Genomic DNA, 13408 nt, shown 5'->3' on the forward strand with positions numbered 1-13408 from the left:
GTAAAAGTACTCGTTATGCAGAATGTCCCGTTTCACAAGTTATGTCTAAAATGTATAAAAGTCTTTTAAAAATACAAGATCTACAAGCTCACAATGCACGCATTGTGTGCTTATAGATTGTATTTTCTCTTCGTGATTTACCACTGATATCAACTGGTTATTGGCCTTTATATGGCAACAGGCAAAAGGTTCAAATGCATTCAAAACTTGAAGTATAGGCTTACAAATTTGTGAAGTAAAGGTGAAATGTCGTGTTTTATGACAATTATGAAAACGACATATGTAGGTGCTGTGACACTGCATGTAGACTGGGCCAATGGTCTAATAAAATGGTCTATAAGTTGAAATGATTTATACATGACACTGACAATAATGCTTTGAAAAACACAACCTAGCTTATATTACTTGAATCTCACCATAATAATAATTATTATTATTATTGTTATTATGATTATTATTATTATTATTCCCAAGAAGCCTAACTAGCATCAAAGTGACAGTTAGACGTTAATGCAGCTACTGAAGATCGCAATGTAGGGTCCCTTTAAGAAATCTATCGGATACAAATACTTGCTCTTAATTGTTATATTCATGGCCATGAGGTAATCCGAGCAAAAATGATTATGAACTGAATCAGGAATCCCTGCAGACAGTGCAGTAGCGATCGAGCAACACCATTGACTAAAATCCAAGTACTCAGGAAAGTGTGACAAGTTCAACTCATCATTTTGAATATACTGCCATCTACCGCCGGTTAGGAAAACTACAGTGCGGGCCGGGAGTGAAATACAGGGAGTTAACAGAGATCAGTGGTGTAAGCTAGTAACTAAGTACATTAACTTACTCAACTTACTAACTTACTCAAGTAGCTACTGTACTTAAGTACAATTTTTTTTTTTTTTTTTTTTTTATTTGTGCAATTCCAATAATTGGGTTCCATTACCAAAAGCAAACAATAAATAATATATATACCAATATATAAAATAGAGAGAAAATATTTAGCACATGATTCAAAAGTCCCAAATATAAACATGCATCATTTGGTGAGAAGCAAGATTAGAAACATTACATTATACAATCCAATCAGTCAGTTGTAACAGGAACCCAGAGGGGGATGTAGAGTCCCTCACTGAAAGGAAGCATTTCAAAGAGGGTACAGCGTCCTGGTGGTCAATATTCATGCATTGACTTTCCACACCCATAGTTACCAGAAAATGAGAATTGCTTAGCCCAGCTAAACAAGTATCTTCGATTAACGAAGGAAGTTCCTTAACAAAGGCTTTTATTAAATGAATATATTTAGATAGAATTAGTTCCAAATGTGAATTATTATTGACATCTACAATTGGACCCAGATGTGATGAGATCCGGGATGGAGCTACGTCTTGATGACGTTCACCCTCATCCACTGTGCAGGACACCACCTTTCCATCACTACTTCTGGACCTCGTCCACATCCTCATCCACCATGTGGGACACCACCTTTCCTTCACTAATTTGAGATGTCCTCCAAATCCTCATCCACCGTGCGGGACACCACCTTTCCATCCACAATCTCCTCGATCACTGTCCGTATTCTCTTTTGCACGACAGCTGGGAGGAAAAGGAAAACAATTGAACCATTAGTGAACTTTAATGTATTAAGGCCTTCCAGTTCCAAAGCTGCACTTCACATTCTACGTAATTAGCGACCCCAAGTGGCAGAATTAGGTAACTACTTTCATACTAGTGCCAGTGAAGAATCATTGCAGGGCTGATCTTGTATGATTTCAGTCCCCTTATCTGATTTAGATTGATAAAACACTTTCATTTTTACTTAGGAATAATATTGCATAGTGCAGCTTCAAAAGGAGGGAGAGCTTTCCATTCCTCTTTTAGACTGTAGTAAAATAGTATGAAACAATGACAGGCCATCAAGTGTATAAAAGTGACTCCAGTCCAGAGGAACATGTTTTTCAACCAGTACTTTACCAGCTCTGCTGTGACCACCAGTACAACATATTTGACCCCTAGTATAACATTTCTGACCACCAGTACACCATCTCTGACACCAATGTTTTTTTAAAGTAATGTTTGAAACAAAGCTTGTACCTACAGTATGGAAGTTTACAGCATAAAGGAAACTTACGTTTGACCACCTTCTCCTTGATCTCCTTGACCTCCACGACGACCTCCTTGACCTGCTTGACCTGCTGGAACTCGACAGTCTTTACAACACTTTTCCTGATAACAGAGAAAAGAAAGACATCATTTCAGTTCTTTCCATTCCAATGAAAACAATCAAAATGTTCAGACACAATCTTTAACATTATTAAAATGTCCTGCTTGTATACAAGTAGTAAACAAATAAACAATTGATTCCTCTTAGACACCTTGCATAAAACTACTAATTGTATTACGACTTGCAGATTTGCAATACGTACACTGCAAAATCCTGAGTTTTAATTCAACTCTGAGAGTGCCAGTGTAACTCAGAGTGTAAAAAATTAACGCTCAGGATCTTTCAGTATAGAGTTCTTAACCACTTTCAAGCTGGCGTCCTTATTTTGGGTATGTCGTGGTGAGACACGTTGTGAGCCTGTAGATCGCTATTCGTCTTATGACGAAGAATATAAAGGGCTTAAGTGGTTAACGGTGTCCTTACTGCACATCCTCTCCGTCCAGCAGTCTCCTGTACTCAGCAATCTCCATCTCCAACCTGGTCTTGATATCCAGCAGCATCTGGTACTCAGAAGACTGCCTGTTAATGTCATTCTTGACCTGGCCAAGGTCAGCCTCCAGGCTATTGACCATGGCCTGCAGCTGGTTCAGTTGGAGCGCATATCGGCTCTCTGTCTCTCCCAGCTGGCTTTCCACGTTTGATTTCTACATGACAAGAAAAGACAGAGCAAGCGGGTAAGACTGAAATAGAGATATGAGAGTGTGCAATGCACTTGACTGGCTCAATTCTAACTCCTCTTCCTATCATTGAGTTTGCTTGATTCGAACTCATCTGTTTCCTTCGAGCACAAAACCTGAGTGGCAAAGCATAACTCACGGGGAAGGCATGAGGAACTAACAGGTGATTACTAATTTGTTGAGATTTTACTGTTGAAGAGAGCGGAACTGTGTAAATATATCAGACAAAATTACCCGGTGGCTTCCACACCAGAAATCAGAATAGCAGTGAGCAAAAGCGGAAGCAGAACAGATAAGCGGTTTGTTCTAGTAGGCTCTTCTCAAGCATATACTACCTCAGTGTGCGTGTGTGTGTGCGTGTGTGTGGCGTGTCTTGGCAGTCTTACCATGCTGAGTTGGGACTGCAACTCAATTTGCATTGCCTGGAGGGTCCTCTTGAGCTCGCTGATCTCACTGTGTGAAGACTGGAGGACAGTTGTTGTGGTTTCCACCTGTTTGTTCAGCTCATCGAACTGGAAGAATGACATGATTAGCATTAGGAACAAATGATCACGTTTCCTGTCATTTTGTATAAAAGCTGTTTGCAAATAAATAGTTGGTCTACGAAACAAAGATTAGTGTAGTGAACATTTAATGTACCTGTCCCTTGTACCAGGTCTCCATTTGAAGGCGGTTCTTGTCAATCATGCCCTCATACTGAGCTCTGATCTCTTGCATAAGCTGGTTCAGGTCCTGCTGGGGAGCTGAATCCATCTCCACGTTTACAGAGCTGGAACTAACTTGGCTACGCATGGCAGCAAGATCCTTCAGGACACAGAGTGAGGAAGCGTCAGAAAGGAAAACAACTTCAAGCTCCAAAAAAAAAAAATTACTGTACAGTTTGCACAGCAGTAAACTGTACAGTTTGCACAGTAAAATCTTTTTTCACCAAAGCATTAGGCTTTCAGTGGACGTTGGATCTTATTGAAGAGAGTCAGACTGTTTGGCATGACCATTTATGTTAATTGTGGCTTTGGGACAATTCAAAACAGGTTCTGTGTGATCTGTTTGTATATGTAAGACGTTACAGATGATACATGGGAAACTACTTCCTTGAATATTATGTAAATAAGACGGTTTAAACCACAACTTGGGAGTAACAGATGCTTTCACATAGGCTTTCACTGGACAGTCGAGATCTTGATGAAGGGAGTCCGAACTTTTGGTGTGATTACGTGTTAATAACTGTGTCTTTGGGACAAATTACTTTTATAGTAAAGTCTTGTATGATGATGATGATAATGCATCTTTTTGTGATATGGTAATTGGACCTACTGTAAGTGGGATATTCATATTTTTGCCTAATCCTTTTTAGGGAAGTCAAATGCGGCGCACGCATCACAGAGGACCGAAGGAGTGCAGTGCCTAGTGTTGAGTTGGTTGGATTGCCAGTTGTCCAGCACCGCCGATCCGACCAATACGCCTATATGGGCCGTGCGTATTGCCATAGACCCGAGGGAACCAAGTGGGAAGTTGTTCGGATCAGCTGATCTCCAAAAAATATCGATAAACCGCAAATCCCCTTATATTGAGTACCCTGATCAATATGATGTAATAGTATTGACAATATAGACTGGCCTGGACTCCATATTTGGGCATACCTGACACAGCACTAAAATGTCAATGGGCATAGAAGGGACACAGAGAGACAGATACAGAAATCTCCTGGCCTTAGTAAATTAAAAAATGAGAAAATGGGGTGTGTAATTGATAGGAAATATATTTTTTGGGGGGTGAACTACTCCTTTAAGCGAGAAACTTCCAACAGCCCCTACTATCGTGTGCTTTCTTATGTGGGATTGTATTACATGACAAGGGAGGGACAAATGCTGACAACGTTTGAGATAAGACAATTCAAACAGGATCTGCAAACAGATCACTGTTAGTATAAGGGAGGCACATAATACTTGAGAATATTTACTGTAATGTTATGCAAACAATTACCTTACTTTCTATTGGTAAGTAAAATGTTGCTAAAAAGACTTAAAACTCAACCCAGGAATTAACAAATATAATGCATTTAGGCATGGTGCATTTTCCATGCCTAAATGCATGGGGGAAAAACTCCAATACATTTAAATGACAACATTTCCAGCCTGGGCTCTTCATCGCGTCAAACTAATTTTGTTGTGGAGAAATTTGAAAACCAGAATAGTTTTATGCTGATTTGGAAAGATTGTTGAAACTCACCTCTGCATGGTTCTTCTTGAGGTACACCAGCTCCTCCTTGAGGCCCTCAACCTGCATCTCCAGGTCTGACCGGGCCATGGTCAGCTCATCCAGGAACTTACGCAGTCCGGCGATGTCTGTCTCCACAGACATGCACAGGGCCATCTCATTCTCAAACCTGTCGTGGGGAAAGGCACACAAAGGTTCATGTTACTGTCCTTCCTGAGGCGATGTTGCAACCAATAATAAAATAAGCTGGAACCTGCACAGAAATCCAGTTCCACCAGTTTCAATTCTAAACTGACCGTTATGCTTCTGGGACAATAATCCAAACAATTAGGCGTTACCTTTTTATTGTAAATTAATTGGGAATCTTGCGCGCGCACACACACACACACACACTCACACTCACACTCACACTCACACCCACCCACACACACACACACACACACACACACACACACACACACACACACACACACACACACACACACACACACACACACACACACACACACACACACACACACACACACACACACACACACACAAAAATCAGGAATAAGTCTTACTTGAGTTTAAAATCATCTGCTGCCAATTTGGCATTGTCAATCTGTAGAAGGATCCTAGAATTTTCCAGTGTAGCACTGTTGATCTGAGTTAAAAAGACAGTGATTAATTGCCAATAAATTATGCTTCAACACATTTGCATGAGTTGCATTAATAAGACTAATTAATATTTGCACAATTTAGCTACCATGCACAGCAAAAAATGACATCAGGGGAACAATTAAGGGCGATTGCAAACCCTATTTAATTCGCTTATTTTCCAAGACTCAAAACATAACCTATGGTGGCCTAAGTGCAACAATGGATTGATATTTCTAAGAAAAAAGAAAGAAAGAAAAACAACAATTGTAGCATATATCCCTACAGCTCCTTATCCTTTCCATACTGTATCTACAGTATATGTATGTGTTTCATGTTTCGAAATATTTTAATCACATCCTGAGATAGGCTATGCTATGAGGATCAGTGGTGTAAAGTAACTACTGTAAGTACATTTACTCAAGTACAGTGCTCAAGTAATATTTTGAGGTATTTTCTTTACTTTACTGGAGCATTTCCAATTATCTGTACTTCTCTCAGAGGCAAATATTATAATTTTACTCCACAACAATTATTCTAAAACTTTAGTTACCAGTTACTTTGTAGATTTGTATTATTATCACAAAACATAGTCAGGAACCACCTCAGCCCTACTGTATACATTTTGGCCGTTTGAAAAAAAGCAGATCTACAAGGTCACAATGCTCATTGTGAGTTTGTAGATCTGCTATTTTAAAAATATTTGATAACTTGTGAAATGGGACATTCTGCATAACGAATCCTTTCTACTTTTGGTACTAAAGCACATTTTTCATACCAATACTTTTGTACTTTTACTCAAGTAAATTTTGAATTCCGGACTTTTAATTGTAACAGATTATTTCTACATTGCAGTATTGATACTTTTACCTAAAGCAAAACAATTATTGAGTACTTTTTCCACCACTGATGAGGACCTCATTCTCACCTGTTTCTGCAGGTCCAAGATGATCGCCTCATACTTGCTGTGGTCCCTGACATCAGGCGCCTGCTTCTCGTACCACTCGCGGATCTGACGCTCCAGCTGGGCATTGGCGGTCTCCAGGGAGTGCACCTTCTGCAGGTAGGTGGCCAGGCGGTCGTTGAGGTTCTGCATGGTGGCCTTCTCGTTGATCCCGCAACCGTTGTCCCCCCCTGCGGACCCCAATGCACTTGAGAGGTCAAAGCCGCCTTGGGACCCCCTCAGCGTGGAGTAAGACACGCGTACATTTCGTCCCCCAGCTCCGCCGTGGACACTCGGTGACCTGTACGACCCGGATCTGGAGGAGTACCCCACAGGTGCGTAGGACATATTAGAAGAAGGCTGTGACATATTGGAGCGATATGATGATCTGGAGCTCATGGTGATACTCATGTTGCGACTGCGTCGAATAGCCTTAAACAACCGTTAAACAACCTGTCAAAGTCAAACCTACGGATGGTTATGAGTTATGTGAACTATCTAGCCCAAGGTCGTAGAATTTATATGCTGATCCAGAGTGGGCGTGGCTGCAGAGACCGACGTGTTGTAGTGATGATGCTGTGATCACACAGGTGTGTCACACCAGGGTGTGCGTGAGAGAGAGAGCTGGTTGTCATTCCAAACTTCATGCCATGGCAAATACTAATTGGGGCAAGTTTAATGTGACAGTATTTTGGGCGTCTGTAGTATTTTTTATGTCTGCTGATCTTGCTTAAGCCATTTGGCACACTTTGTGCCATTTTTTCTAGCCATGGATGGTTCACATTACGCTCGGCTCGTCTGTCACAAGCGTCATGGAACCACTTGTTCCTGTTTATTTTTTTTATTTGTTTTACATTTGCAACGCTCACATGTACATAAACGTTCAGATTTCAAATATTAAGTGCTTACCCCTGAGCCACGGATGTAACAAGTTGAGCCGCAAAAGGTCTAAGTACCTGTATATTCTGTATTGTTCAATAAAAAGCTTTTTAATGCGATCGCCGGGCATTTTCTCCGAATTTTCTCCGATGCTTTCAACTATACGACACTACTGGTTGGGAGGTGTATTGCACTCTGATACATTACAAAAAAAAATAGAAAATGGCCGCCGATCGGATTAAAATGCTTTTTATTGAACAATACGGCAGATACAGGTACTTAGACCTTTTGCGGCTCAACTTTTTACATCCGTGGCATGGGGGTCAGCACTTTATATTTGAAATCTGAACGTTTATGTACATGTGAGAGTTGTAAATGTAAAAAATCGAAAACCAGGAACAAGTGGGTTCATGACTGTCATGGTATGACAGTCATGTTTCAGGGCAATTTTTTTCCAAATGGATATTGGCTACTTTGCAGTGCAGTTGGAGTAGGCTACTGGCTACCCATATGAGAATCTAAAATTTTAACAAAGTAGGCTACTGAGATATTTTGCCACGGTATCCTTATTTAAGTAATTAATAGCTACTTAGTTAACAATGTATCCCCACTAATGTCAGAGAAGTTGCATTTGCTTTAAATAGAAGTTAAATAGCCAACACAAGCTTTCAACTTTTCAAATTGAGTACCTACCTACCCAATTTTACCCAACCAACACTGTCTATCACATATAGGAACACAACTAGGTTACTCTCTCATACACTCAGGCACACAGACATTCTTGTAACCATAATAATAATAGTAATAATACCTCAGATTTATATAGTAGTGTCTACTCAAAGTCGTTTTACATGGGAAGGGAGAGTAATAAAAGACTAAATACTGTAACATCTGTTCTAACACCTGTTCTTTCACATTGCTTTGAGATTCATGACATGATAAAAGATAATTTCTTAGGAACCTACCTACTCGCAATAACACTCATCTCAGTTATATGATTTTAAAGCTGCACCATGTAACTTTCCTATTCTACCCCGAACTTGAACCCCAGCACCAGTCAAGTGCTGAAATATTTACCATTGAGCTGCCTTCTTAATCAGGGGATAAATGTAATCTTGACCTTCAGGTCAAAATTCTTGTCAAACCAGAAAAGGGATCCTGTTAAAGGTTATGTCTCACCTAGACACAGGATCTAAATATCTCAATAGAAGAGCAGGGAGACCAAATGTACAACAGCCCGAATTGAATAAGTTATATTGTATTAACATACTCTACCATACAGATTTACATACAAAATTACATTGTTTTTATTTATTTATATATTCATTAAAAAAAGTTACATATTGCCGCTTTAAGTACCAGGGGACTCATTTGAGACTCATCCGAGCAAACATTGACACAAAAAACTGCTTTAATTTTCCTGTATTAGCAGCCTTAGGTTGTTGGTATTCCATGGACCATTAGGCAAGCATTTATTTATTTCAAATTCATTTACCCAATATTTTGACATGAGATATGCGATAGGCTCCCTGAACTTTTGGAGTTTTAGGTTGTGTGTCACTTCTAATACAATTTAGAACAGGTTTTGTACCGGTTCAGGGTGAGGCTTAATCTACAAATTAGGTGTTGATAAAAAGCTAAAGCATCCGACATCCGTCTTTTATTATAAATGTTAACCTTGATCTTTCAGGATCATTAACTTGTTGAAGCTTGCATCTTATTTAATCTGCTACTTTTTATTGCCTTGTATTCAACAAAACAGCTCAAGTGGTATAATCTTGTATTTATTGTAGCTGATACTGAATACATGTTTTCATTGGGAAAATTACTCAGCAGTTGTCATTGGGGCGTTGTTGAGTGTTTATGATATCTGTTGATAAAAATTATTGTGATGTTACAGATAGATGAAAACTTCAGGATCATCACTGACAACAAACTATTCATGACAAAGATATCACATGTCTGTTATTATAGTCAAATCACTAAATAAGGATCGGCACAGTGACATAAGTGCTACAGTTAAAGAATACAACTACTAATGAAAGAACGTTGGTTTTCTATGGAGCACCTGGCCCTATTCAGCTCAATATGTACTTTTGAACCAAAACCAGGACTATCAAAACATGAATAGATGCTTCCTGTACCACCTTTTAATCAGTCAACAACTCTCTAATCTGTCAGGTTTCTTGGACCTTTAAATCTCCTTTCAATTACTGTTTATAAGATACTATGATAGATTAAAGGGTTATCTACGATTAGCACTCATGTCATGTCATGATTTTTGGGAGATCAAAGTCGGTCTGTGTTGGTCGGCTTGTCTGCAAGTTTTTATTAGGTGACCTTAACACACACAAGTACAATGCGATTTCGGTCACACCTGAAGATGATTTCTGAACAGCTTATCATGACTGAACGAGAAAAGAAAAGACAGTAGAAAGACAGCCCACTGACTGAACCACAAGGCTGCTTGAATTGGGATCATAGGATCACAGAAAGTCATGCTTTCTTGGGTGCAGAAAGAATCTGTAAATTAGCCTAAGTCACCGTGATTTCTGAATACCACTCTTTCTACTGTCTTTTCTTTTCTCATTCAGTCATGATAAGCTGTTCAGAAATCATGCTGTTATGAACACTTAGGCTTAGAGGATTAACCACTTTCAACCTGATGTCCCTATTTTGGTCATGTGGAATATAGGCAAAATGTGTGAAAAAAATTATATAAAGTAAATAGCAGCCCTACAAGCTCACAATGCATTGCATCGGCTATTTTAGTTATTCGTCAAATTATATAGGGCTTCAGTGGTTAGGAATGTATGTATCTTTGATTTATTGTAAGAGAGATTAGTCTTGTCTGTCTTGCCTAATAGTAATAGAATACCAATGCTATAAATAGGCCACCTTTGGGAAATCCAGACTACAGTTATGCACTGAACCTATTCATTGCGTCCTTCTACACAGTTCTGCTACTGATAGAGCTGTACTAACAAATGGGCCTGCAAGCTTTGTGTGCGTAGCTGAATCAATTTGTACTAAATTAACACCAGATTTGACTGTGTTCACACTTTTGTCTTACTCTGTGGGCTCGCAAGGGTTCATGTGATCTGTTCCATAAGCTCATCTTTGGTTGGACTCTTTTTTTGCTGTTCTTCGCAGGGGTATCAATGTTGCTGGTTCCCTGACTCTCAATAAGCTTCCACATCTTCACATACCATTGTGTCCCTGCACTAATGTTACGCTATCCGAGCTATTTATAAAATTGTTGTTGAGAGGCAGCCTTGAGTAGTTGCACCAACAGGCCTGCTCTGTATTAAAAAAAGAAAGTATGATTCATTTTAAACACTGTGTCATGTGAACTTGACCTTTTTTTTGGCCTATTTTGTAATCATTAATACCAAAATAAATTCCCATGACTTTGATTTATCATAAATCCGTACAATTAACGATGACATTGTCAGCTTGTTAACACTCGCAGATCAAAGATGATTCAGCTTCAAATGACTGGCACCTATTATTTGGTTATGGGTCACGTGGAGGTGATGCGCAGGTAACACCATGCTAGGATTTAGAACACGTCGAATAAGCATGGCTTCAAAGGTAGAGCTCCACTCACTGGACAGTAATTGCGGCATTTAGGCACCCTTTTCTGTCATGATTACAGACACTGGAGGATATGCTTTAAAAATTACACAAACAGTGCCAGATAGACAAACTTTAAGCCTAAGAAGAAATACTCTACACCATACCACCAGTCATCCTGGTGACCCTTCCACGCTTCCAGCGGGCCTGGCTGGTACTATACCAACCATGCCATGACTTGTTTAGCCGTTTGAAGTATGTGCCCATCCTTCCCCCACGTACAGCAGTGACTGACAGCTTAGTGTGACACGCCTAGTGTAATTGTTTTTGTGAGAAACAAGCAGACCGGCAAGCCCTGAGGTGCTTGGTGTCAAAGCGGATTATGACTGTGCGTAATAGTTTACCAGGATCCCTGTCTTTGCACTATTTGCCTTTTCTCTAGAGGGTATATATTTTCTTCCACAAATGTATAATCCTTAAATGTTTTTAGCCCTGTTAATGGCGGGGCTCTGAGAATGGCAGTAACCCTTCAACTTCTTGTTTATGCCAAAAAATGACTGGCCAATGTGGCTATCCATCCACAGGTTTGTATCAATTGTAGAAATATTAGGCCTTAAATGTCAGTAAAAAATAAAATAAAAAAGTTTATATGTATTTGCCCCACCATTTATAAAATAAATAAAGAATATTAATTAATATATATGTGTGTGTGTGTGTGTGTGTGTGTGTGTGTGTGTGTGTGTGTGTGTGTGTGTATATATATATATATATATATATACATATATATATATATATATACATATATATATATATATATATATATATATAGTTTAAATATATATATATTTATTTTATTTTATTGTATTATTATTATGTTTGGGCTTTTTATGCCTTTATTTAGAGAGGGATAGTGAAAGTAGGCTGACAGGTAATGGGGAGAGAGATGGGGGGTGACACGCAGCAAAGGTCGTTGGGAACGGGAGTCGAACCCGCGACACGCTGTCAGGGTGGCATTGCAGCCTAGTGTGACTGTCACGCTAGGGCCCATTTAAAAAAAAATGGTGCCAGGAGTTCTCAGGTGCCGACTATTCCGGTTACAGGTTTTCATGTATCTCCATGCTGTCAGCCGCCAGATAAAAATATAGCCTATGGGTGGTATTGTGCATGATGCAGTCACCACAATTTATTCAAGGTAGCCTTTTACTCCTGAATATTCCTCTCAAAAGCCACTTTACATAAAGTACATTATATTGCACATTACATTGTGTTGAGTAAGGCGTGCGTCTACATTCAAATTAGTATTACCTATTTCTTGCTTGCTTTGGGGCCCTTCAGTATGCTTAGAGGTCTGAGCCACTGCTTACTTCACCTAGGCCTCCAAAATGTCCACTTTTTATATATTTAGGCCCACTAATGACAGCACAGGGGTTGGGAGTATACTGTACACAGTAAGTACTGTAGCAGCATGACCTCTAGAGGCCACTAGTAGAGCTTTTACTGTAGACTTGTCTTATTCACATTATGCTTTAACAACTTAAACCCCTATTTCAAAAATAGCAAAAAAGTGTCGATCGACAAGCTCACAAGATCTGATATATATATTTTTTTTTATATTATTATTATTAATAACAACAATACAATAAATAATACAAAATTGACACTTTTTTGAAACTTTTTCTGTCATGATTACAGATGATTCATCATGATTACAACAATACAATAAATAATACAAAATTGACACTTTTTTGAAAAATATTGCCTACTGTAAAATAGCAATTTGATCATTACATTTATTGAAATTAATAAATTAAATATATTAAAATTAATAAATGTATTAAACAGTGTACTTACAATGAATCCCTAACTGCTCCCGATGAGCACGTTGGTGCCTAGCATGGTTTCCTACGCCATTGGTGTGTGAATGGGTGACTGTGAAGTACATTGTAAATCGCTTTGGAGAAAAGCGCTGTATAAATGCAGTCCATTTACCATATTAATGGATTGTTACATTATTTCTACCATGCATGATGTACGCAGCCTGTAACAGACGACTCCTTGTCAAACGTCAAAGAATAGGCACTACAGTACATTACTACTACATTACAACATACTAAAATATGTTTTTTTCTCTTTAGCATGGGCTGTGAAGAAGGATGTGTGTCTGCGATTCTGGTAAGGAAACCACCACAGGACTGCTGGATCCTACCAACGTAGCATGGCATGAGTAAAATCGTTTACACTGATTGTTTACGAATA

The 13408-nt window shown here is 39.1% G+C and overlaps 1 protein-coding gene across 1 annotated transcript; it reads right to left on the reverse strand.

Annotated features, from left to right (window-relative positions):
* Positions 1-1265: 1265 nt before the first annotated feature.
* LOC311034773 (keratin, type I cytoskeletal 19-like) lies at positions 1266-7192 on the reverse strand. Its single transcript, XM_084042753.1, has 8 exons — positions 6683-7192; positions 5679-5761; positions 5128-5284; positions 3538-3702; positions 3285-3410; positions 2645-2865; positions 2129-2223; positions 1266-1593 (listed from the first exon to the last, which is right to left on the reverse strand). Exons 1-8 carry the CDS (start codon positions 7106-7108, stop codon positions 1493-1495), a joined length of 1374 nt encoding a protein of 457 aa, XP_083898879.1. The 5' UTR covers positions 7109-7192; the 3' UTR covers positions 1266-1492.
* Between the last annotated feature and the right edge of the window lie 6216 nt (positions 7193-13408).

This window comes from Gymnoscopelus microlampas (assembly GCF_963454915.1).
Source record: "Gymnoscopelus microlampas genome assembly, chromosome: 2".
NCBI classification, from domain to species: domain Eukaryota; kingdom Metazoa; phylum Chordata; class Actinopteri; order Myctophiformes; family Myctophidae; genus Gymnoscopelus; species Gymnoscopelus microlampas.

What these genes read in the sequence shown, in the direction of transcription:
- LOC311034773 (XM_084042753.1), bottom strand. Translation starts at nt 7,108, where the DNA reads ATGAGTATCACCATGAGCTCCAGATCATCATATCGCTCCAATATGTCA. An exon ending in TGCAGTCCCAACTCAGCATG is followed by an intron (nt 2,866 to 3,284) that starts GTAAGACTGCCA and finishes CTTGTCATGTAG; the next exon opens with AAATCAAACGTGGAAAGCCA. An exon ending in CAAGGAGAAGGTGGTCAAAC is followed by an intron (nt 1,594 to 2,128) that starts GTAAGTTTCCTT and finishes TTTTCCTCCCAG; the next exon opens with CTGTCGTGCAAAAGAGAATA.